The 25,391-nt window shown below is 29.0% G+C and overlaps 1 protein-coding gene across 3 annotated transcripts; it reads right to left on the bottom strand.

Moving 5' to 3' along the window:
• Nucleotides 1-3,660: 3,660 nt before the first annotated feature.
• Nucleotides 3,661-24,989, bottom strand: LOC129914435 (N-acetyl-D-glucosamine kinase). 3 transcript variants are annotated; one of them, XM_055993694.1, is made up of 5 exons: nt 24,522-24,989; nt 24,143-24,368; nt 9,588-9,798; nt 9,222-9,447; nt 3,661-4,616 (listed from the first exon to the last, which is right to left on the bottom strand). In XM_055993694.1, exons 2-5 carry the CDS (start codon nt 24,166-24,168, stop codon nt 4,030-4,032), a joined length of 1,050 nt encoding a protein of 349 aa, XP_055849669.1. In that variant the 5' UTR covers nt 24,169-24,368; nt 24,522-24,989; the 3' UTR covers nt 3,661-4,029. The 3 variants fall into 3 exon arrangements, with proteins under 3 accessions (XP_055849669.1, XP_055849668.1, XP_055849671.1); XM_055993693.1 differs by having other exon boundaries at nt 24,143-24,600; nt 24,687-24,989; XM_055993696.1 differs by having other exon boundaries at nt 24,687-24,989.
• Between the last annotated feature and the right edge of the window lie 402 nt (nt 24,990-25,391).

The raw sequence follows: 25,391 nt of genomic DNA, 5'->3' as shown, positions 1-25,391 counted from the left end.
TATTTGCACATTCTCTGATTTTTGTATTCAATATTTTAAATACTTTGTTCGGAAAACAAGAAAGCAGTGCGTGCTAGAATATATGGATAGTTTTCAATCGTTTGTCACCACCATTTATTTGTCCAGGCAAATTTTCGTTTTGCTTCAACAGCGTACTAGGCTTAATGCTTTATCCGAAAAATAAGAAAAATTTTAATTTCCAACTACTGACAGATAAGAATTTCGTTGCCTAAGCTGCGTACTGTGCAACGAAAAGCAAAATTTTTGTTTATGATTTCGTTGTGTTGGTTTTGTATGAAAATTTTCATTTCGCCTCTAGGCTAGGCTTTAGTTTTTTTTTTAATGTTCGTCAATTATTAAGTTCCAGCTTCTGTTTGTCTGGTTGCTACACCAGGAAAAATGTATTCAAATAAAGAACAACATATGGAAGAGTAAATAACACAGATAAGTTTCAAGACTTTTAAGGACATGTTAAAAGTTGTGTTAAAGATCATACAATTTCAAAATCATTTAAAATAAAATTAAAATGTTAAAAAGCAACTCTTACGATTTTATTTAAAAAATATTTTTTTAGAAGTTATTAACAGACATTATTATGAAACATTTTCTTGATTTCTGATTTCGTAACCGACTTAGGTTCATTTTCTTCACTCGGAGTTGAACATAACTTGAGAATTTTTAATATAAAAATTCTCAAGTTTTGTTCAACTCCGAGTGAAGAAAATGGACCTTAAATGATTTCAACTAAAACGCTCCCAAAAAATCGTTCTTGATATCAATAGGTGTGTTTTTTTGTTTATCTATATAGATTTTGTGCAAAAAAACGACATCGGGATTTTTGAAATCCATGCAAACATTTGGCACCACTGTACATATACTTTGGCAGCTGTCTGTCAAAAATGTTGCTTTTGTTTTTTTTTTAATTTTAACTCCGAAGTGGGAAGGCCATTACATCCATGTTGGATGCAAACAAAAATTTTCATATGGCCATGGCATCCATGTTGGATTCAAAAAAATGGTTTTTTTCACAAAAAACCAAAAATTATCTGTATATTCTTAGCTACATTTTAAGACCATGACCATTAACATTAGTTGCGTCGTTCTTGTGTTATAAGCGTTTGAAGGTAGCCATATTGAATTTTTTTTCGATTTTTTAAAAATCAAATGTGAAAACTTTTTTATTTTTATTTCTAATTTTTCGAAAAAACTTTGGTAATTTTTTATACATATCTGTTCAACAATCTTATATGGATCCATTTAAGACTTTTATCTGAAAAGTGCATTGCGTATATCTCGAGATATTAGCATTTCAATGCAACCATGTCAAACAAATTTGTAATTATTTTTTTCTATGAGAGTTTTTTTCAAACCTCTTTTTCTCCGCTTTTTTTTTTGTTGTTAATATTTTCAGATATTTTTGTATGAACACAACAAATAAAGTACCTTGGCACTACTGTTTTTATCGAGAGAAAGTAAAATCTGGATAATTATCTGGATTTTTCAAAAATCTATACAGATAAAGTTTTTGTTGTTTTTAACACGTAAATTGTTTTGATTTCAAAAATCTCGATGTCGTTTTTTTGCACAAAATCTATATAGATAAACAAAAAAACACACCTAATATAAAGAAAAATTATGAAAACTCATTTAAAAAAAATTGAAATTTTTTTTGAAAAATCAATACATATTTTCAAAACGATCCAAAGAATTTTGTATCTGTCCCGGGTTTGGCTTCCAGAAATATGGTCACCGTAACTATAGGGCAAGTTTAGGATTCGTAAAAAAAATCGAACTCGAGATAACAATTTTACATGACATTACGATGATGGAGAATGCCAAAAAAGTGGGTCCGGCAATTCTGTCTGTCTGTCTGTCTGTCTGTCTGTCTGTGTGTCTGTCTCTATCTGGAGCTGCAGCCTAAACGAGTGAAGTGATTTTCTTCAAACTTGGTAGTTAGCAGTTTTTGGTGATTCCCTAGAGGGGAAATTGAAATTTTTTTTTTATGACCAAAACTAACGGTACCTGCCATATAACGGAAATAGAAAAGTTAATTTTTTTCAAAACGGCTCTAACGATTTTGATTAAAATTTTTGTGTATAGTACTACACATAAGAGCCAACTTTTTAAATAAAAAAAATATTTTTTGTACCGTTATTAACGGTACCTGTCATAGAACGGGTTTTTTCATTTCTGAATATCTCGTACAACATTAACCCGATTTAAATGAAAATTTTTATACAAACGTGTGTAAGTAAAGATAATATTAAAAATTTAGAAAATTTTCAAAAAACGCATTTTTGGATTTTTAAAAAATATTTCAAAATTTTTTTTTGAAAAATCAATTTTTTGAAAACGGATCAATGAAAAATTTTGAAATTTAGTTTTTATGTGTAAATTAATTATTTCTTCAAAATGGCATACCAACTTTTTTTTTGAAAAATGTTAAAAAAATTTTATACATAAAAAATTATTTTTTTAAAAAACGGCTCCTACAATTTTCGAAATTTTTTTTTCTAAAAATACCTTTTTATACAAGAAATAAAATGGCATATTTGTTTTTTGTTTTAAGATAATTTAAAACGGAGTTTAATTAATTATAAAAACAGATTTAATTTTTTTATACTACTTATAAAATTTCTTCAAAATATCAAATTTTAAATTTCTTGAATAAAAAGCTTTAACATTATAGTTACTTTAAGCATAAGAGCAAGTACGTGCGACCCCAGTCGTGCAATTTATTTATTTTTAAATCAAGTTGCTTTAATGATTTTTGTTTTTTTTTTTTTTGCATCAACTATTTACTAACACTCTTCTGCAAAAATCAATTTTTATTTTATCCTTCAAATATTGTTTTGAAATGATGAGAGAGATTGAATACTTCAAAATTAAAATCTTGGCCCCTGTTCTGTAACTTTATCATTCTCTAAAATCCATTTTCTTCTATAAATAAAGCAAAATTTGTTTCAAATTCAGAATTTATAAATTAAAAAAATAAGGGCACTTGTTAAAAAAGTGCTCTAGTTTTAAAATCGACTTAGATATGGGTGAACTACTTCTAGATGTACCTAAGTTTCATTACTCTTAATTTTTAGAGAATTTCATTTTTTAGACAAATGAATATTTATTTTTTATTTCCTTCATATATCGAGTTTCTTTAAGAAAGAAATATTGAAATACATAACTCAAAAACATGACGTGCCAGAGCCTCTTCAACTTTGAAAATTAGTTACCAAAATTTTTTGGAAAAATATGTTTAGTTTCCGTTCAAAGGCGATTTTTGTTTAAGACCAGTCAGTGTTATTATTCTGGGGTGGAGTAAAAATTAAAGAGTTTTTTCGTAAAAAAAAACAACAAATTAAAATCCATAAATCCATACAAGATGATAATTTCTTAGGAATAAATAAATTGCATTAACCGTTTTCTATAAAAAAAAATGATACACATACACCGCAGTGTCCTTTAAGTTAAACTCTAAAAATATACAAAATATACAAATTAATCTGCTGACTAAGCAATTATGCCAGTTACCTATTTTAATTTAAAATTTGTCGGGGCCTTTAACTACATGTTTCTTAAGCGAAAATAAGTTATAAAGGTAGTTTGTATCTGTCTTAGGTATAAAAGAAAAACGGAGAACGAATTAATTAAAAAACATTTAACTCACATTTCAACTCAATATTTTAAGAGTTTTGCAAATATTTTTATTTTTCTTAATTTTAAACGATATAATTCATATATACCTACTCGTATGTATAGAATACGTAAGTATACGTAATAGGATTTTCGTATCAAAATTTTTATATTTTACAAATATTACCAATAATAGTTAAGATTATTTTCATTTGTTTAACTATTTAACTATACAACTAAATTAAAGTTAATTTAATAGAAACAAAAAAAAATATAAGTAAATAACAACAAAAAAAAAACATAGGTATATTAGAAAATTGGCCTTTATCACATCGGGCTTAGTCGGTCAATTGCCTTTAGAGAAACTTAATGCGCAACACAAGTCTACAAATAGAACCTTCATAAATTTGAATGACCATTTGTGATGCCGTTCTTCATTGGTGTATTAGTATAATGGAACATAACTTTATAATTGTCCGAATAGTTTCTTGGAAGATCATAATTAATACCATCAGCTCCAATATACACTGCTCCATATGCCATTGATTTAGTTATGTTAATTAATTTTATTCCATAGTTGAGAGGAACCTTTCGTAGTTCATGCAAGAATCCTTCACGCATTAAATGCCAACTATTCCAAACTGATCCAACACAAACAATATGTAAATCACCACTCTTGACTAGCTCCTCGTGAACTTTGGGAAGTAAGGAAATTGTGCTACGGGCCAAATGATGACCAGCTTCTTGAAAGAGGAAAAGACACAAACCATCACCTTCATCGGCTGCTTTAGATAATTTTTGGCACAAACTTGCAAAGAATGGTTTGTCGAATTTGGCATAGCAATGGTCCAATAGATCTAAGCGAGTCTTTACGTTAAAGTGTTGTTGAATTAATTCCCATACTCTATCGATTGGGTATTTTGATTTTTCAAAATTATCAACATCATCGAAAACTATTTTCATGGCTCTGTGGGCGATGTACCAGGCTGAAAATAAATAATAAAAAAATTTTCATTAATTTTTAAAATGCAACTTGTCAAGTTTTTAATTGTAATTATTCTATCGTCAAGCAATGGTTCAAGTTGTATGGTACACTCAGAGAAAAAATAGTTATTTTGTAACTATTTGCAGTCACTTGATTGAATTTAATGAAATTTTGCGAATAACTATTTTTAAACAGAAAATATTAACAAAACAGTTAAAAATATGACTATTAGGGCCAATTTATTGAGCCTCCATTAAATTTTGAAATTTATAGCTTTAGTTAACGGCCTCGTATTGATGCTTTTAAGTATACATCATTAAAAATTCATTTAATTCACTCTTCTTTAGTTAAAGTCCTTACTTTTAATGGAAACTTTAAATGGGCAGGTTCAGAAACGTTAGGCACTAAATATTTAGGTAATTTCTCGGTCTCTGATTGGTCAGCTGTCAAAAAAAAATTTTCCAATTTGGGTAATTTTATTGGAAAGCTAACTGGAAAGTTAGGCAAGAAAATTTTCCCTAAAAATTTAGGAAAGTTTTTTTTGTCAACATGACAGTAGATTGATTTGAATTAAAGAATTAATTTAGCAAAATTAAATTTATTTGTGTGTAAAACGAGTAAAAAGTGCATTATCGGTTATAATTAATATTATTTATTCATTAAAGTTAAGTGAAATTTAGTGTCTGCCCCATGCGATCTATAGATTGTTAAGTACATTTCGAAATTTGACAATAATATCACATCCAAACTAATTTAGGGAATTTACTCAAATTTCCGTTCAGAAAAAGACGTTGCCTAAATAATTAGTTCCTAATATTTCCTGAACGTGCCCAATTTAAAACTCTGTTAAAAATATACTAGGGATATTTTTTTTTTTTGAAAAATAATCTGTCAAAAGCTACAATTTTGTCAAATCAAATACCAGTGGTAACCAAAGAATGCTACAACCTACAATTGAAGCCATGAGAAGAAGAAGGAGTTACATAAGTGAAATTTTTAATTTTTTCCAGCGGTGTCAAATAACAACTTAAATTTAGGTGTTATCGGCATTCATCTAGCGTCATTAGTTTAGAAGTAAACTTTAGATCTCTTCTTCTTATGGCTTCAATTGCAATGTTTTGAAATGCTTATATTTTGCAGCATCTCAAACCTGATTAGTTTTGAAGTGGAGAATATAATCAAAGATTATAGAATACAAATTAAAATAGTAATAGTAATTTTTAACTATTATGTTTATAGTTAGAAATAACTATTTTAATAGTCACATGCCACGGAAAAATTCTGTAGAAGTAAATGTGCCAATGCGAGTACAAGTTTTTAAACAAAAGTCTCTATTTTCGGGGAAAACCAGTGTCAAACAATACAAATTTTTTCAGGAAGTTGCTCTTAAAAAAAGGAAGAAATTTAATATTATTAAAATTGTTCACGGAAGGAAATGAAAAATGTTTTGATTATTTATTTTTTTCTAAGTATTTCGTCGCCGTTCAATGAAAACTCCCTAAGTCCTTTTTTCACTTTTTGAGAAATCGCATTAGAAATTGGTTTTCCCATATTAAAAATTCAAAAATGGTCTAATCTACGTGTTCGTTAACATTTCGGTAAAATAATTGCTGTGTTAGAATTGAAAAATAAAGCTTTGGTCATTGGGTAACTTGGAAAATGTAACTGAAGTCGAAATGGACTTAGGGAGTTTTCATTGAACGGCGACGATTTATCAACCAATGTGTTAGTGAAAAATTTTCAATGTAGGCATTTTTTGAAATTTCACAAGAACTTCATTTAATCGAAAATTGTAAGTATTTGGGATAAACAAGAGCCCTTAAAACTGGCTTATCAGAGTCTTGTTAAATCTCGAGACAACTCTCGAACTCGTTAGCAAGTGCAATATAACCACAGAGGAATCTATTACGGTAAAAAAATGCCCAGAACTTAACAAAAGACATTTGCGTAGGTACAAACATTAATCTCAAATAGTTTGATTTTATCAGAAAATATTTTCAGCAATTTAATCTAAAAAGTTTGATAATTTTTAGATATGGTCAATACCACCAAGATCGTGCAAATATAATCCAATTGAATACTTATTTAAATCACTATTTTTTTAAGAATATAAACAAATCTTGATCCACTTGATCTTTAAGAGCAATAACGTGCGCCTTAATCGTGCTAAATTATCGGTTGATAACAAATCGATGAAGAGGGTAATACGTGCAGAGGCAGACAAGTGGCATATTTTTTTTTTTTTAAGTTACGTAATATATTGCTTATCTCACTCTGTCCGAGAAAATTAGTTCTAGAATTTTATAAACAGAACATTAACCCTGGAATCAAAACAAAACCAAACGAAAAAAAAATTCAATGACTTTGAATTTGTATGTCATGTTATCACTATAACAATAAACACAAAATCTGTGTACATACAATTTTAAAAACTTTACGTTAAATATAAAGCACGCAGTTAAAAGGTTATCTGTGCTTATAATAGCCATACTCTTTGGCATTAAGTGCCCTATACCTACATTAACTTAACACCACCCGCATGAGAGCTAATCAGAAACTCAGTTTTATACATCCTTGATCAGATGATTTGAGCTGCTTTATTTTATAAATCATTTTGTTTTTACTTTAAATTAACTTTAATTATAGGGACTCGGGATAAAATTCAAACATTAAATTTCTGTAAAATAATGCCTAATAGTCTTTTTTTGTAAAGAGATGCAAAGCTACTTTAACATGTTTTTTGTACCTACCAAAGCAAAGGGTTTTTTTTTTGGCATTCTCTACAAGTAATCTAAAAAAGGTGAATTTTTAATTTAGGCAGATAGGTACCTACCTACGAACTTTAACAGATAATGCAATTTTTTATTTAACCTAAAACTTGATTAAAAAATTGTGAAAATATGCAAATAATTTTAATATAATGTCATTTTAAAACATCACTGAAATAATTAATTTTGCGAAGACTTTTTTTTAATTTCCCACAAAAAAAGTTAAACTTGGACTTTGCCTGCTTTTAATACAAGGTCCTCAATAATTGAAAGACTCAAAACATGTGTTATATACATACACCCATCTATTTTAATAATATGATAAATATCTTCTTCGTTAACGGGCGTTTTTTTTTTAGGAGTGACTTAGACTTTCATAATTAAGGGCACTAAAACGTTACAAAGTGATAATCTGATTTTTAAGCCGGTTTTTGTATGGTTGTTATTTTATTGTTTCAAATTTTCCCAAAGTATTTTTACTGAAAGACAAAATGTGAAATAATTCCCAATAATTTTCGTTTAATAACTCTGAGTTGAATTTCTAATGATTTAAGTTGATAAAACTTTCCATTTAAAAATATTTAAATCGGTTTACAAAAATAAATTTTTAAAGCTTCTTTTAAATGAGTATCTAAAAAAATGTACATTAGCTGTTTTATTTCAACCCGTATACGATACCACAGCCGTTTTGTAGAAAGCCACTCACTGTTGCGGAAACGGAACGGTCTAAGCTGCCACTTTACAAGCAAATTCTACAGAGATGCACTTTTTTTTAATATTAGTTAAATTTCTTACAATTTTAACTATTTGACCATACTATAGGTAACATTGAACCTAATGTATGGTCAAATAACTAAAATTGTAAAAAATTCGACGAATATTACAAAAAAATATTTAATGCACGCACACATTTTGGATTGAATTTTTGTTTCAATGCAGAAAATTTTTTATTTGTAATAAATTTTTTTTTAATGCAAAATGTTTTTATTTGTGAAAAAAATTTTATTTTCAATGCAAATATTTTTCAGTTGCAATACATTTTTTTAGTGCAATTTTTTTTCAGTTGCAACAAATACTTTTTTTCTTCAATGCAATTTTTCAAATGGTTAAAAACAAAAATACAGGTCCACCCGACTAACAAATTTGCTTCTATAAAGCTTTACAGGTGGTAACGTATGTAGCTCCTGTAAAGCTTTATAGAAGGGATATTGTTTATTGGGAGTGCTTTTTTCTGTGTCAAAAAAAAAAGTGATTTTTACTATAATTTTTATTCTTTCAGTTCACGAGTCGAACCTTCCTTTTTAACGAGTTGTTTGGTTTGCAAGTCACTGTAGCTATCTGTCGTTAAGTAACTAGAAAAATATTTCTCTCAGTATGAGGAATTTCATCATTTGATTCAAAGTATAAAACTCTATATATTTTTGTTTATAAACATTTTGGAGAGTTTGTCTTTGTCAATTTGTAATAACATGCATTTTTCGGATAGTTAATTTGCTAAGAAAATTGAGTTGAAATTTAATTCCTAACCGTGCTCTGCAGCTATAATTTTGTTATTTATGATGTTATTATTAAATTTATGCTAAGTGTTGTATTACTAACAAATGCACTTATAATGATTAATAGTTACATCTTGCTTTGAACTTACTACACCGCAAAGTTTGATTTGTTAAAAATAATTTGGTACCTATATTCGATCAAAAAACAAAAATAATTAAAAAGACGGCATCAATCCAGTGATGCTGAGTGTTCGTTTAGGTTACCAATATAATTTATCGAAACTACAGCTAATTAATATTAATATCATTTATAGGTAAAACTTTATTCGTATTTATACTCACCACTGCCTTCATCACCGAGAAAATTGCCCCATCCACCGCACGAATATGACTTTCCATCTGGATTACGTAGCAAAGCATTTGATCCGGTTCCGGAAATTAAAACTAGGCCACCAATAGGAGAAGCCGTAAACACACTGCCTACAGTGTCACTGCAAACAACATAGCTGTCAGCAAGGTCGGGGAATGACTCCCTCAATTCATTTTCAAGCTGTCGGTTTGTGGCTTCCTAAAAAAAATCGATAGAATATAATGATAATGATTAACTATACACAATTGGTAACAATTAAACAATTAATTTCAGTAAAAGTATATAATTTACTTCACAGTAGCATGTTTAGTTTGTAATGTTTAACTTCTTTTTCATACCTGTTCGCAGCCACTCAAGCTCAAACCCAAACTAGTCAAACGTGTATCGTTTGATATTTGAGCTTCTGATTTAGCTCGATGGACCATGTCAGCAATTCGTCGAGCGCATTCCGGAATACCAACCATCCAGTGATTTGTGCTCAGACCAGTTGTTTGGGCTATGCATTCACCTTCAGCATTGCAAATCACCAAGCGGGAGTGGGTTGCACCACTGAAAGTAAAAGTTAACGTTAAAAAAATGCTGTTTTATTGCCTTTGTAAGATACTTTTTTAGTTTTATAGTTTGGTTCGAGACGAAATGACATATTGAATCTTAATTAGCGTTATACTTTACAACTTCATTGTTAATCGAACTTATTAAATTATTGTAGGTAAAGATCAGTGGGTCATTGACTTAATATATAAAATGTGTTTAACGGAAATTAGAATTTGCATAATGGTTATAAAAAAAATGATTGTTATTGAAAATCAAGTTTTGGACAGTTTCATGCTATTTAAGAAACAAGCTCAAGCTATAACAACAAACATCTGACAAGACCTTGAAATTTTTGGATGGCTTGAGGGTTGTCTAGTTTTTGAATAATATGTATGACAACCTTGCAGAGTATTATTATGGTTTACTAAACATTTTAAAGACTTATTTGCAAGCAAAATATAGGTAGTTTTTGTCTTATTCATGTCAGTGAAAATACTTTTTTATTATTTTTATTTATTTGTTATAGGGGGTAGAAATCTTTTTTAAACTGATTAGAAGTTACTGAAACAACCCTTAGGGTATATTAAGTCCATTAAAAAAATACGTAGACGTCCAAAGCCCACTTCTGTCATGCAACTTTCTATAACTGTGAGCATCAGGTGCTCGGTATTAACTTTCAATCCTTATTAAAGGTTTTTGAGAAGAATAAAGGATGAATGTTTCTCCTTAGGCACTTCTTTAATAAATACAGTGGGCGATTTTCAGAATAAATTAACTGAGATTTCTACAGTCTTAGTCGGATTCTACTATGTATTAAATTACAATTGCTGCAAAATATAAGCAATTTATAATGTGATTTGCCATAAAATTATAAACGGCACGTGTTTTGTTTCAGCTTTTTATCTTCTTTTTGTTTCAGAAAAAGGTGATATAAAATTTAAGAATGAATATGAATAACTTAAATAAGGTAATAGAAACCTTTAAGTTGTAGGTAAAAATGAGAACACAATTTTCTATATATTTTTTTTTTTTTTTATTAAATGCCTTTGTGTACAAATAAGGTAAGTACAAAGATCCAAGGAAGTATGAGATTCGAGTAAATTTTTCGAACTAACAATTTTCACCTCAAAATTTAAATTTTAATTATAAATCATTCTAAAGATTGATACAAACAATATACCTAAAGAAAACAATCATAAGGAAAACAGTCCAGTAGCATTCTTCTTAACCCTTGTGTTTATAGCTGTTTTCAAGTACAGAAATGTGATAATTAAAAGAAAAAACTATTAAATATTTACTTTTAGACATTCTCCAAAAATCCAAAAAGAAAACCCTGTAAGTTAATATGTCTTTTGAATTTCTTACTTATGTAGGCATTGATATGTAGGTATATATATCTTTTCAAGAAAACCAAACTCTCAAACTAAACTGTTAATAACATAATTATATCGACATTTCGGTGTAACATGTTGAATTATTTCGATAAAAAAGTATTTAAAAATTAAGTTATTTAAGTCAAAAGCAGTTCACATACTTCGTATGGTTTTTTGTGGGATCTTTTTTGGTTTGTTACAGAAATGTCACACGGTGATATAAAGGGTTAAATCTAATTAGACTAAAACGAAGATAGTGTCAAGTGAGAAATCATCGAACCATTTGGGGGTCACTGTGGTGTATGCGTACTTTTTATAGAAAACATTATATTGATTTCAAACCAAATTTCAAAGGTTTATTCAAAACTAATATTACGAGTGGGTCTATGCGGTACGTTCATCTGTACATGTAAATGAAGCTGCAGCCTATAATTTTGAATTTTTTTACAGTTAATGTTTTCGTAATTTTCCTCCTCCAATAAAACGTATACGTCCCATATACGATTTTGGTATACCCTAAACTCAGTGGCGGATATAAGTAAGGAGGCGTAGAGGTCATAACTCTTCTTTCCCAAACCTCCAGAGAAAAAAAAATTATGAGACTTAAAGGTGGAAGCAATGAAGCTCTTCAGGGTTTCTTAATTTTAGTACAAAAAATCGTTTTCAGTAAGGATTTTTTTTTAATATTTAAAGGATATATTTGTGGATTCAATGAAACCATGAAAAAAAATTAAATATTATTAAAATATTTTTTTTTTTACTTTTGGATCTAAGATCAACGGGTACTTGTGTCGTTTTTTCATTGAATTGCTCAAAGAAAATATTAAATTTATATCGTTACAAAAGTGACTGAAATATCATTTAATTGATTTAGTATCGCATATTAGTCCACTACCATAAACAGATATAGTACAGGATACAAACGAAAAATTACGAAACGAACGGAAATGGTGAATCCCTACATCTGTCTTCTAGCTACTCTGTAGTAAAGTTTGGAATAGTATATTTTTCTTAATTATTGATTTTTAATTAGGTATATGTATGATGGTTAAAACAAAACAAACAAACAATCCCACTTTGGCGTGTGAACTCCTCATATTATATCAATCCTTTTGAAAGAGAAGATGTCACAATTAAAGATAATTGGGTCACAAAGCCCCTTAAATTTGTAACCGTTATTTCTATACCAACTTCAGAGCAACAGAAACCGTATTTTCCCCCAAAAAAAATGTACATCATAGAGATTCCTACAATATAAAAAAAAATATTGCTTTAAGGAATTTAATTCTATAAGAAAACTTTTAATTGCAGCAAGTACAGTTACTTTTGGCTTAACGCTGTAGGTACTAAAACTAATACAGCTACATATTCCCAAGATGAACAATTTTAAAATAAATTATTTTTTATGAACAAAAAACGCCAAAAATATAAAATGGTAATTTAAATGTTTTCAGTTAACGCCCATGAGCAATCAGCGTTGTAGCGCCACTTTAAGTGAATAAAGAGATATATTTATTATTTGTTGGACACAAATATTTTAATTTTAATAATATAAATAAAACCAGAAAAAATTGAAAGTGGTTGCTTTCATTTTAGTTTTTTCCAGATTTGCATTACTGCTTGTTTATAAATGAACAGATATTTTTTTTATGAAGCAATTTTATACACTTTCTTATATTAAATTAACACAAACTTCAATAGAGAATTTTTTAAATTCATAACAATGCCTAAATTAAATAATGCATCTGGTTATAGGGTTCCAAAGTTCAATACTTGATGCAGATGAAAAGTTTTTCTTCTTTTAGGGGCACGTTCCTCACTTTACATTTGACGGTTAACAAACTAAGTAATAAAGGAGAACTAATCAACGACCGACTGTCATCAATTGGGTGAGTCTAATTCAGTTCTATATTTATCCATAGAATTCACAATGATTGTGGCTACATAAGGTCTTAATTGAATTATGTGCCTGAAGAATAATTTTTTTTATTTGGCTGGTCTTTTAATAGATACAAAAGCCCAATAAAGTTATATTCCCCCTTTTTTTGTAAAAAAAATATATTACGTTTTGGAATTTAAAACTTATTTCATAATAAGAAAGATAGAGAGTTAAATGACTTTTTATGCCGATGATGAAAGCAATTTGAAATAACAATGTTAGCTCTGAGTGAAAGAAGAACATTTGTTGAGGAGAAAAAAAAACATTGTTGCAGCATACTGCAAATTATAGCAATGTCAATGATCTAAGAGTCTGCCTGCAATTCTGCATTATAGAATTGAAGCACTCTTTAAATGACATGCACATTAAGTAATAATAAGGGGAGATCAGTAGCCCGATCAATCTAGACATTTTATCAAAGTTAATTTAAGTACAAGATTTTTTGATGCAGTTAGGTTCCTTTGATGGAGGAGAATATAAAACCACAGTTTTACACCAAAATTTGATATGGCGTATCCCCGAAAATGACCCCTGACCCCTAGGTAGTACGGAAAAAGGTGATTTCACGATTTTTTGATGCAGTTAGGTTCCTTTGATGGAGGAGAATATAAAACCACAGTTTTACACCAAAATTTGATATGGCGTATCCCCGAAAATGACCCCTGACCCCTAGGTAGTACGGAAAAAGTGATTTCACGATTTTTTGATGCAGTTGGGTTCCTTTGATGGAGGAGAATATGAAATCACAGTTTTACACCAAAATTTGATATGGCGTGTTCCCGAAAATGACCTTTGACCCTAGGAAGTTCGAAAAAAGTGATTTCAGTCGAAGGCTTTCATAAGACCTGTTTCAAGAGGTTCTTGTAAGTATGCAATGTTTTCATCTCTCAAGTATGCAATGTTTTTCACCAATAAGTATGCAAAGCTTTTATCCTGCAGATATGCAATGTTTGTAACGCTTTAGAAAAAAACATTGCATTTTTATGTGAGGTTTCAATTAGCTCCCTTTTTTCCACTCATCTTTAATATTCCAGTATGGTCTACTGGTAAGGTGCTGGCTAGGTATGCAGAGGTATGTGGGATCGATTCCTGGTCGGCCCATGTGATGAAAATAAAAAAATGTGTTCTTTTTCAATTAAAATAATATTCTCATCATTTCAGAACAACAGAAAAAGCTGTGGAATTTCCAAAAAAGGAAAAGAAACAAAGTAGGAAAAAATTTTCGGGGATACGCCATATCAAATTTTGGTGTAAAACTGTGGTTTTATATTCTCCTCCATCAAAGGAACCTAACTGCATCAAAAAATTGTGAAATCACTTTTTCCGTACTACCTAGGGGTCAGGGGTCATTTTCGGGGATACGCCATATCAAATTTTGGTGTAAAACTATGATTTCATATTCTCCTCCATCAAAGGAACCTAACTGCATCAAAAAATCGTGTACTTCCATTAACTTTGATAAAATTTCTGTTAAATTCGACTGAAATCACTTTTTCGAACTTCCTAGGGGTCAGGGGTCATTTTCGGGGATACGCCATATCAAATTTTGGTGTAAGACTGTGGTTTTATATTCTCCTCCATCAAAGGAACCTAACTGCATAAAAAAATCGTGAAATCACTTTTTCGAACTTCCTAGGGTTCAGAGGTCATTTTCGGGGATACGCCATATCAAATTTCGGTGTAAAACTATGATTTCATATTCTCCTCCATCAAAGGAACCTAACTGCATCAAAAAATCGTGTACTTCCATTAACTTTGATAAAATTTCTGTTAAATTCGACTGAAATCACTTTTTCGAACTTCCTAGGGTTCAGAGGTCATTTTCGGGGATACGCCATATCAAATTTTGGTGTAAAACTGTGGTTTCATATTCTACTCCATCAAAGGAACCTAACTGCATCAAAAAATCTTGTACTTAAATTAACTTTGATATATAGTGAAATTTCGTCTAGGATGATCGGGCTACAGGTACTATTGAGTATATTAATTTGTCAGACACTTTAATATAATAGCAATTTAAATTGTAAAAATTGAATTTTAAATGCAAGATTGCAAGTCTGTAAATTTCATGAAGTAATCTATTAAAGAATGTAGCATCGTTTGTTAAAAAAAAAAATTTTTTAAACCAGTGTTTAACCGCTGTTTCAGGCGGTTTTTTTTTCAATTTTTTTATGTTCCAGGTACAATGTACCTGGAACATGGTGTATTAATCTTTCCCAAGTGTAGAAACATGTTTCAAAACTATGTTGCTGCACTATATAAAGTAAAGGCGGCATATACGGACCATGCGTCTAATATGGATCACCAGATTTTCGCCGCACACAAAAATGCAATCGTGTGAGAATTATTTGCATTTATGCGCACACGCTCTCAGCTTTCATCTTCGACGCTTCGACTCTGTCGACTGTTTTCATTTTAAATAATTTTTATTTAAGACATTGTAGGTACTGTGGGAAATATGGACTACCATGGGCTTTTTGGATTATGTTATGGGATGGATGGATTATATTAATTCTTATTATTGAATTTATATTAAAAACCATATTTTCTATGTATAACTGCATGCAACGAGTTCGAAAACAAAAGAAAATACGAGAAAAGGAAGTCTTGGTATCCAGATTTCAGAGGCTGTGAAAAGAGTGATTGAGATGGTTACGTCTTAATGTTGTGGCTTTGCTCTAAAAAACTACGCTCATAAGATTATGCAAATTTGAAAATCCTGATACTAGAAGTTTTTTTTAACTTTAAGTTAGTTTTCCCACCTTAATTTGAGAAAATACCTACACAGAGAAAAAAACAACTATTTTAATAGTTAAAACCGGGATAACTATTTTAAAAAGTCATTATTGACTATAAAATAGTCATTATTGACAATTAAATAGTCAATATTGATTATTTAAATAGTCACATATGTATAACTATTTTAATAGTTAAAATTGACTATTTAATAGTCGATTGACTATTAAAATAGTCAAATATAACTATTTTTTCTAACTATTTTAATAGTTATCCCGATAATAACTATTTTGTTCTCTGAGTGTAGGTGGTCCAAATTACCCTCCGCTTTTTTTTACGTTTTTGAGTTTCTTCAAAACTTATTTTTTGTAATTTTTTTTGTAAAGTGAATTTTTATTTGCCTTGCTAATTATTCATAAGAATGCACTATTATTTTGTTTTAAATAAATATCTATGGTTAAACTTTAAATTTATCAGTTTTATTAGTAAAAATATGATTGGCGGTCCATATTCACTGACTTTACTTGCCGAAACATCGTAGTGCATTTTTTTTACACTACGGTTCATTGAATTTAGAGTCATGTAAAATTTGTTAGTACTTAGTTGGCCAAAAAAGTAATATTTGCTTTAAAACTGATGCAGCTGAGTTGAAATAAAAGAAAAGAAATAAAATAAGAAAAATTAAGATTTGTAGTCACGGAACATGAAAAACCGTCACAGGGTGACCATTTTTTCGACTTTTTTTTAAATGCCCATAACTCACAAAATATATGGCTGCGATTTTTTTATTATTTTTCTGATAACTATCACCACCTACCCTATCTACCGTTTTCGTTCCGACGTTAACTTTTGGGACACCCGTTAATACTTAACAAATTTGTTATTATTACCTATTTGAAGCATTAAGAAAATACATTACTACAAAAATATTACCCACCAATCTCTCTTTTCCTTCCCAAAAGGTATGCCCGATGCATTTATGATTTTATTTACAATTAACACGATTTTTGTTTACAAAACTGTAACCACACACCCAAAAGCTCATGTTCAACAAGTGATTTAATAGTGTCACCGATTCACAGAGAAGGTATTAATAATGTAAATTAAGTGCCCTCATAGAATACACCATAAAAACCAAAGATTAAAATATAAGATAAATACCATAACAAACAAAAAAAATCAATATCCCAACCCAAGGATTTTCTGCAATCCAATTGAATGCATGAAATATAACCTTCCAGTGAAACCAGCTTTTGCATATAAAACACTTGAGTTCATATTGAACCGACATACAGCCCTTAATGCAATTGTAAAAGAACAAATTTTTTAAAGATACAATTTAGTCGGGGGATAAATAAACACTTTTAAGTTGCGTTTCTCATTTAGTTTCAATTAAAATATAACAAACAACTCAAATTCTATTTTTTTTTTCGTTTGTATACAAAACATTTAATTTCAGTTCTCGATTTTATTTTATTTTAATGTATGCACTTGAAAAAAATTTGAGCTCACTTTCACTCAATGGGTATGTTTCATTTTAGACTGTCAAATGTTTATTGAAATATTTTGAAACACCTTTTATGAGCATTCAATTTTCATGGTTAAATATAGTGAATAAATATACAGGCCCTAAGCATCATAGAATTAAGACTCTATTATGGTTGACAATTCGTCGGCGTAAAGCAAAATTGTTCTAAATCCACTTTTTACCGAAAATGAGTTAATAATGCAGTTTTACTAATTTTGAACGAATTTGAAAACCGTTTTTGTTAAAAAAAATTTCATTCCGCAGATAATAAAATTTAATGGGACATAGAACAATAAAAACAGGGAAGTAGCCTTTTGAAAATGAGCCCGAGTATTCTTGATTGTTCTAAGTCCCATCATATTTTATTCTAAGTCTACTTTTTATTTAAGGAAAAAACGTACTTGTTCTATGTCCAATTTTGGGTTTTTAGTTTAATAAAATATTTAAAAATAGTATGCACCTACTAATGAGGTAAACTTATATATTTTATTCAAGAGAAAAGAACAAACTTTATAAAACACATAACTTGAATGGCAAACGAGAAGAAAATTCTCGCTTTAAACCAATTTGAAACTTAAAAATCGTCTTGTGTAAAATTTGCTTTTTGTGACTTAGAACAATTTTGCTTTACGGCGACGAATTATATATCAATACGAAATTGAAACCACAATCGTTGCAAATCAACTGCTAGATTCTATAGTTTATCATCAATTGATATTTGACAATCCTAGCAGGACTGGTAGTCTTTTACAGGCATTTTTAAATGTAGTTATAATGTTTTCGAAAAAAAAAAATGTTCTACTATACGACCATACCCACTTTTGTTGTTTTACTCAGCACACTTTGGAGCACAAATAAATGGAAAATTTAAAGTTTTTGATTTTTGGTGTGTTGGTGTAACTATCGGTTTTCTATTCCAGAAGCTCAGAAAGTTGAAAATAAATATTCCCCAAGTTTCAAGTCTCTATTTTAATTCAGACTCATTCCCAAGCAACGGTTTCTTGTGAGAACGGCATGGAGTTTTGCTCTTTGTACAGTAAATTTTAAATTAGATCCAACAACAAAAAGTTGAAACTTGTTAAAAAATTCTTGGAATTATTTTAAGGTTTTTGGCTTATGTGATTTAAGAGTTTCAACACAATGAAAAATTAGCTTATTAATTACATATGTATGTATTACATAACCTGCTTAGTATTTAAAATTTAAAGAAGGGAATAGTGAGAAAATAATACGATACTAGAATGGCGACTCATAGCAATTTATAATGGTATGTTCAAACTTCTTAAAAAAGAAATCCGGTGGGACTCGGTGGCGTATACGCACTATTTTATAAAAATTCATGACTTTCTTGGTGTTTATTATAAATAAGCGGGAAGGACTCGATATATTTATTCAGGTTTTTTTTTTTGTAAGAGATATGAACTTATTATTTAGCATTATTATGAAACATCTATATAAATATCAAAAATTAAATACAACATCAAAATTATAAAAAAGTGAGGTGACAGAAATACTTTAAAAATCCTTTTTTAATGATCTTTTTTTTTGTAGATATAAATGAACTAAGTATGTTCGAAAAGCGCACATCTCTTAAAAATGTCTGAACTTTTTTATAAGCATTCATGTCAATGTCATTAAAAACTTATAAGTTATTACAAAGTGAAAGTCGCGTTCTTTCGAACATAGATGATGCTGGGAAGCATATAGATTCCATATCTATTAAAAAGTGAATGTGACGAACATTTGGAGATGTGACCTTTTCGAAATTGCATATTTTTCATAAAATGGTTAAAAAAAATTAAAAAAGCACCGAAGAACTGTATCAAACAAAAGTTATTTACACCTAGAGCCTGGCTACCTTTCTGTATACCTATATTATACACTTTACTATATCTTTCAATCACACTCAAAATGGTTAACTATTATTGTTTACACATGATGGTGTTTGCATACGTAGGATATTGTCGTAAATCAACTTCTCCATTGACTTCGATGGAAAATACCGTAAATTCCATGGTTTTATCACGTATTTCACATTTTGATTTAGTGTTAGAAGTAAATACACACGAAGTACATTGTTTCCACTTGAGTTTGAACATTTGCTAATGTCATATTAATATTATTAGAGAAATAGGAGATGGTTTGCATTTTATTTGAAGGGTAACAAAACAAGTAGGTAATTCAAAATTTTCATGAATGAGATTTCTTAAACTTTTTTTTCTATAAAACTTTTTTTTTTAAATCCTGCTTAATTATTCATATTAATTTAATGCGTAAAATACATTTCTCTTAAAAAAATATCTACAGTAAGATGCTAGCAAGAGTTCAGATAAGAAGATTGTTAAAAATTGTTAAGTGTCTAATCTTATTTAGCAAATAATTTACTAAGTAGCAAATTTGTAATCAACTTATCGTTTCTTTTTATCGTCATCAATTTAATAACTTTATAAAAACCGTGTGGTGGTTAATTTTGTTTATCGTAGTTTTAAAATTTCTTTAAGTACCTACGCAACGTAGATCAAAAACAATAAAATCCAAAATAATAATTATGTTCTTTATTTTGATTACTTGATCTGCAGATAACTGAAAATAAAAAATTTTATTGCAAAATAAAAATAATATTGCTATAATCTTTGACGTTTTTTTTTTTAATGATAAATTAATCTGAAGATAATTATCTTATTTTATATCAACCAGACTTGCTTATAAAATAATTTAAGCGCCAAGTTCAAACGTACCCTCTTGCAAATTAATACTTAATTGGACTGAGACAATAAATAGCAAATCCCTCAGTTTTTTCTTTATTTGAACCTTAATATTAGTCTTTTTTGGCTATAAAATGCAGACGGATGCGCTGTTTTAAAAACGCAATATGATTTTTAAGGCTTAATTTTGTCTATATTAGCTTAACATGAATAAATGAGGGTTTTATGTCTAGACTTTGCTCCACGGTGCCAACGACCCAGAATAATGCAAAGGTGCAGTGCACCGCGCACAGTTTATTGAAAAAAGAGTTAAGAACTAAAATTTTACATAATATAAACATTTTTCTGATCCATTTTTCAAACGACTTTTTGAAAAGACATTCTGGATGGTTGATAAACAACAAAGGGTCAAGTTTTGAATGTGCTTTGTGAAAATAATGTCTTTTTTTTTGACAAAATATACATTTATTTACAATTTAATGCATTGCCTACTACCGAACATTAAAAAATAGTCAGTTCATAGAAATTTCACTAAGCCTCTGTTTCACAATATTTGACTTAAATTTCAAGTAAACTTTTTTTTACTTATGTATCAATTTGTATTGAGGTCTTTAAGATCGGAGGATCAGGATCAGACTCATGTAAAAGTGAAATCAACGTGGCGTATACGCAACATTTTGTTTCATCATTGTTTTATTTTTAAACTCACATTAGGTCTACAAAGAATCCTTAAATTTCTTTCATACAAACAATTAGTTTAAGAATCAACACCTTAAACAAATTTTACATTAACACTACAAAATAAAGAATCTATTTTAATATGAAAAAAAAAATGGCATCTCAGTGAACGAAATGTCTTTTTTGCCTTTTTCAGACTTTCATTTTTTGATTTAGCAACGCAGTATCCGATGATAGTCACTGACCTCATATATAATATGTCTGTGTCAATAAGTTAAAAGAGCTTAAGTCAATTTTTATCATTTTTCAGTATAAGCAAATGAAGTTTGTGGACCAGATTTTTTTTTACTTTTTTTGTGATTACTTTTAAACTGTTTCCGCTAAACCAACAATTTTTTTTTCTGGGTACAGGCTTGTTATACCCTTAATTTTCATATGTATATTTTTCCTTGAAAACGTTCGGGACGGCCGTTACATTTGAAAAAATAACTTACTTTGACTTAAGTATACAATTTTGCAGACATTTCAAGGAACAAAACAGCTTATGTTTACTTAAGCTGTTTTGCAAAATTGGGTTTGGTTCAAAATGCATTTTTTAAAAATGACTTGAGTCGACATAAGAACACAAATGGTTCACTCGACCACAAGTTTAAAATAGCTTATGTTGACCTAAGCGATGAATATATTTGAATTCAAATTGTCATAGTAGCTTATGTCATGACTTAAGCTTATTTAAAAAAGTGTATTATTTTTAAGATTTTGACGATTTTATACATAAGCTATTTTGCAAATGCAGTTTTTGTCCAAAAAGACTTAAGCTATTATGATTTTTTTTTAATTTAACGGTTTATATTTTGCGTAGAGAAATGAGACCCAGACTAAAACAAAGCTGAACAAAAGGTGAACATGTTAAGCAAATAAAATCGTTTTTCACTTATGTCGACATAAGCTCTTTTAACTTATTACCACAGATGTATCCACCTGCTCCTACAACCGCTTTATAGGGTTCTTATCAGGAGATTGCGGCGGCTATGTCATAATTTTTTTTTTAGGATTTCTTCATCTTTTTTCTGTTTAAGGTTATCTTGGCAAAGTTTTAGCAAGAGTTCAAAATCGTATTTTTGTTGATGGGAAGCGAAGTGCTAGTCAATATTATTCAAGAGATCAAAACTTTTCTTCTAATATCGGGAGTTCAGTAATGTCATATAAAACCTATACGATGTTCATTTATATAACGACTCAAATACCGTCGAATTCGAATCCTGATGTTAAAATAAAAATTTCTTTAAAAGAAAGGGCAATATTAAATGCAAGAATAAAAGGACAAAAAAATAAAAATTAAAAAGAAAAAATATTTTATAAAAATGAATAATCTAAACTTTTTGGCCGATTGTAAAACGTATTAATTTTATTATTACTTAAGCAATGCCATACCTATTTAAGCAGGAGTAAAAAATTTATTGAAAAAGGCTTTTATGAGCAAAGTAAATGTAAAACCTTTTTAAGAAGGAATAACGAAGTATTTAAGAATAATGTCATTCCGCTTTAAAAAATTTTAAGATTCAATTAAGAGAGAAAGAATTAACCTTTTATCGAAATTCTTACCTACTTCTTTAAGTAGTAAGGTGCTTCTTATTATACAGCATTTTCCTCTTCAAACTACCTACTATTTGATTAGACTGTACAACTATACTAGAACAAAAAAAATTAAAGGGATCACTTTACAGGAAATTTAAAAAAGCAATCAAAATGGGCCTGTTTACGGTTTTTTAAGAAAATTAACTGCTATTTTTATAACTATGTTGGATAAGATATATGTAAATGAGGCTTAATTTATTGAACCCGAAGATACCTGAAATAAATCTGCATCTAGGATTGAACTTTTGAGATGAAATAAAACACCACATTTTTGTAAATGACTTACTTCTAATCACTTTTTATGAGCACGTCAAATTGTTTTGAGTTTTTTTTTTGAACATTTTATTAATAAATATCGTTTAAATTTTAGATAAACTAAAGAAAAATCTAAAAATTTCAAAATAAGGAAAAGTTTTCAAAAATGGTATGAAAATTTTTTTTCAAAAGCTACCTAATTTTTTTTTGAAAATTTTTAATTTTTCTTTGATTTATCTTAAATTTAAACGGTATTAATTATTAAAATATTAAAAAAATGTAAAGTTAATATAATTTTTTTTTTTTTGCTCATAAAAAGGTGATTAGAAATACCTAAGTCATTTACAGCTGCAAAAATATGGTGTTTTATTTCATATCTCAAAAATAGAACAGAAAAACTGTTTGATAGATAAAACAAATTAAATTTCCCCTCTATGAAATCACTTAAAAACCCTTTACTACAAAGTTTGAAGTAAATCGCTTCAGTGAAGTGGTTTTGGCTGTAGGTTCAGATAGACATGCAGATATTCAATGGCATTCTTCAGCATCATAATGACGCTGTGTTTTTTTGGACTTCAGTAACTACTACCAACTACTTTTTTTGTACTTCTAAGTGTATTCGGTGACCTTATATCTGTAGAAGGAAATGAGTTGAATCTTAAACTTATTATGTACATATATATTAAACTTATTATAGGTACCTACTATAGCTATAGTATACCGCAAGTAAAAATCGTTTTCCTAGAACAGTTTATTACAACAAATAATCTCTTATCAATTTAAATTAGAAAAATACTTTCGCACCACCTTATGCTTTTCTCCTTGAGACAATAATTTCCTATTTTTTTATTTGTTTTTTGTTTTCTTTTTGAAAACTATTTTTTATTAAGTTTTGTTGATTCAAAAAAAAAAAACAGAATCTAAAAATAACTTAATTAATACCTATGAATATTTTGAGTGAATTTATCTAATGTTGAATTTTTTATATCAATCTTGATACCTACTATTAAATAACTTAAATATGTGGGATTATCTAATGATTTTGGTATAGGGACGGAATAATAAAAAATATTTAAATCATAAAATAAGCACATGCCTACATCACATTGTTTACATTTTTTTGCAATTAAATAACGATCTATACTTCCTTTCGTATTTTTATCATACTTATTGCTGCAATTTCAAAGTCATCTTATAAGTCATACTGATCCTACTTCTTCTACTCTCTCTAAATACTACTTTTCTACATTTATTATGACCCTGATTATTTCTAATCTTTTATACAAAACGTTTGACATTCTTTTCGAGTAATCTCACAAAACAACGCCACTACGGGGGTGTTAGTTTAAAATAATAATAATAAAAAAATGTGAGCTCAGAGTACATGTGTTGCGTCAGCACATTTTTTTAAGTTTTAAAACAAAGTCTAGGCTTAGGAATGCAGAACAAGTTTAATATCGAATGATTAGGTATCAAAAAAAAACAAAAAATCAAAAATCGTGCTTACCCTTCGATTCCGCCAAAAAGCTGCATTTCTTGTTTATAATTTACAGTCACACAAAACAAAAATTACAAAAACTCTCACTCTCTCTCTCTCTCTCCAAAAAAGCAATTAAAAAATTAAAAAAAAAGAGAGTATAAAAAAGCTATATGTTTCTCAAAATTGCAATCACTTTTTTTTCGTAGGTATCGTTTCAAATTTCGCTTAGGTATCGAACTCTGACGACGAACTCCTTTCAACAGAAATCGAAACAAGAATGAGTAAAAGTCGTAAACGTAAACAAAAAAATAATGTTCAGGAAAAATAACAAAATTTTCTTGGTATCTTAAATTAAAGTATAATTATGATAGCCAACGTTATAAAAAGTATGGAAAATGATATATACCACCACGGATAGCTATTATTTTCGCAATTACAAAAAAATAATATTGATATCTTTCAACAAAGGTGGGTGTTTATCTAGCCTAAGCAAATGGCAGACAAAAATATTTTTCGCGCGATTTGAACAACCAAAAGATATAGCTTGCACACAGCACAACAATTATAATACAGCTTGTTCCTAAAGTGTTCGCGACGCGAATGAAATGATTTGGCTGGTGTTATTTTGTTTGAACCGAAGTCGACCGATAGAGTCGGAGAAGACTTTTTTCTTTATTCAAACGAGCCCCCTACTTCTTTACACCAGTGAATGACACATGTTGCAATCCCCTCATGTTGAAAACCCCTTTCCGAACATGTCGCTTTTTCAGTCGAGAATTCGGAATGAATGGAGAAAGAGAACGTCACAGCAAGTAGTTGGTTAGTTATTTTTATGTTTCATGGCAAGAGGAAAAATACACTTGACTTTTTTCGAAACTTGTAGTAATTTATGTAAACGTTTTATTAACTGTATAAACAGGCGTTTCAGAAGGAATTTCTCTCCGAAGTTTTTGCTCTCAACTTAAAATTACCAAAAGACAACACAAAACAAAATACCCAAAACACAACAATTAATTTATTGAGTTTTTCTATAGTTTATTTTTTTTTTCGTCCGAATTTAAGAATATGTAATTGCTTTGAAGCTTTATAAAGAGCTTTTCAATGTACAAAAAAGCACGAAAGAAGAGACTCGTGTAGTAGTCGACCAATCATTTTAGACCAATAAAATACTTCGTTATTTCAAAATAATTAATGTTTTTTAACTTATTTTATTTTGGAGCAATAGTAGGTAGGTATATGATTTAATGTGAAAATGATTCTTTTTATTAAAAAAAAA

This window comes from Episyrphus balteatus, chromosome 3, assembly GCF_945859705.1.
Source record: "Episyrphus balteatus chromosome 3, idEpiBalt1.1, whole genome shotgun sequence".
NCBI lineage: Eukaryota > Metazoa > Arthropoda > Insecta > Diptera > Syrphidae > Episyrphus > Episyrphus balteatus.
This window is presented reverse-complemented; position numbering and strand designations above follow the sequence as displayed.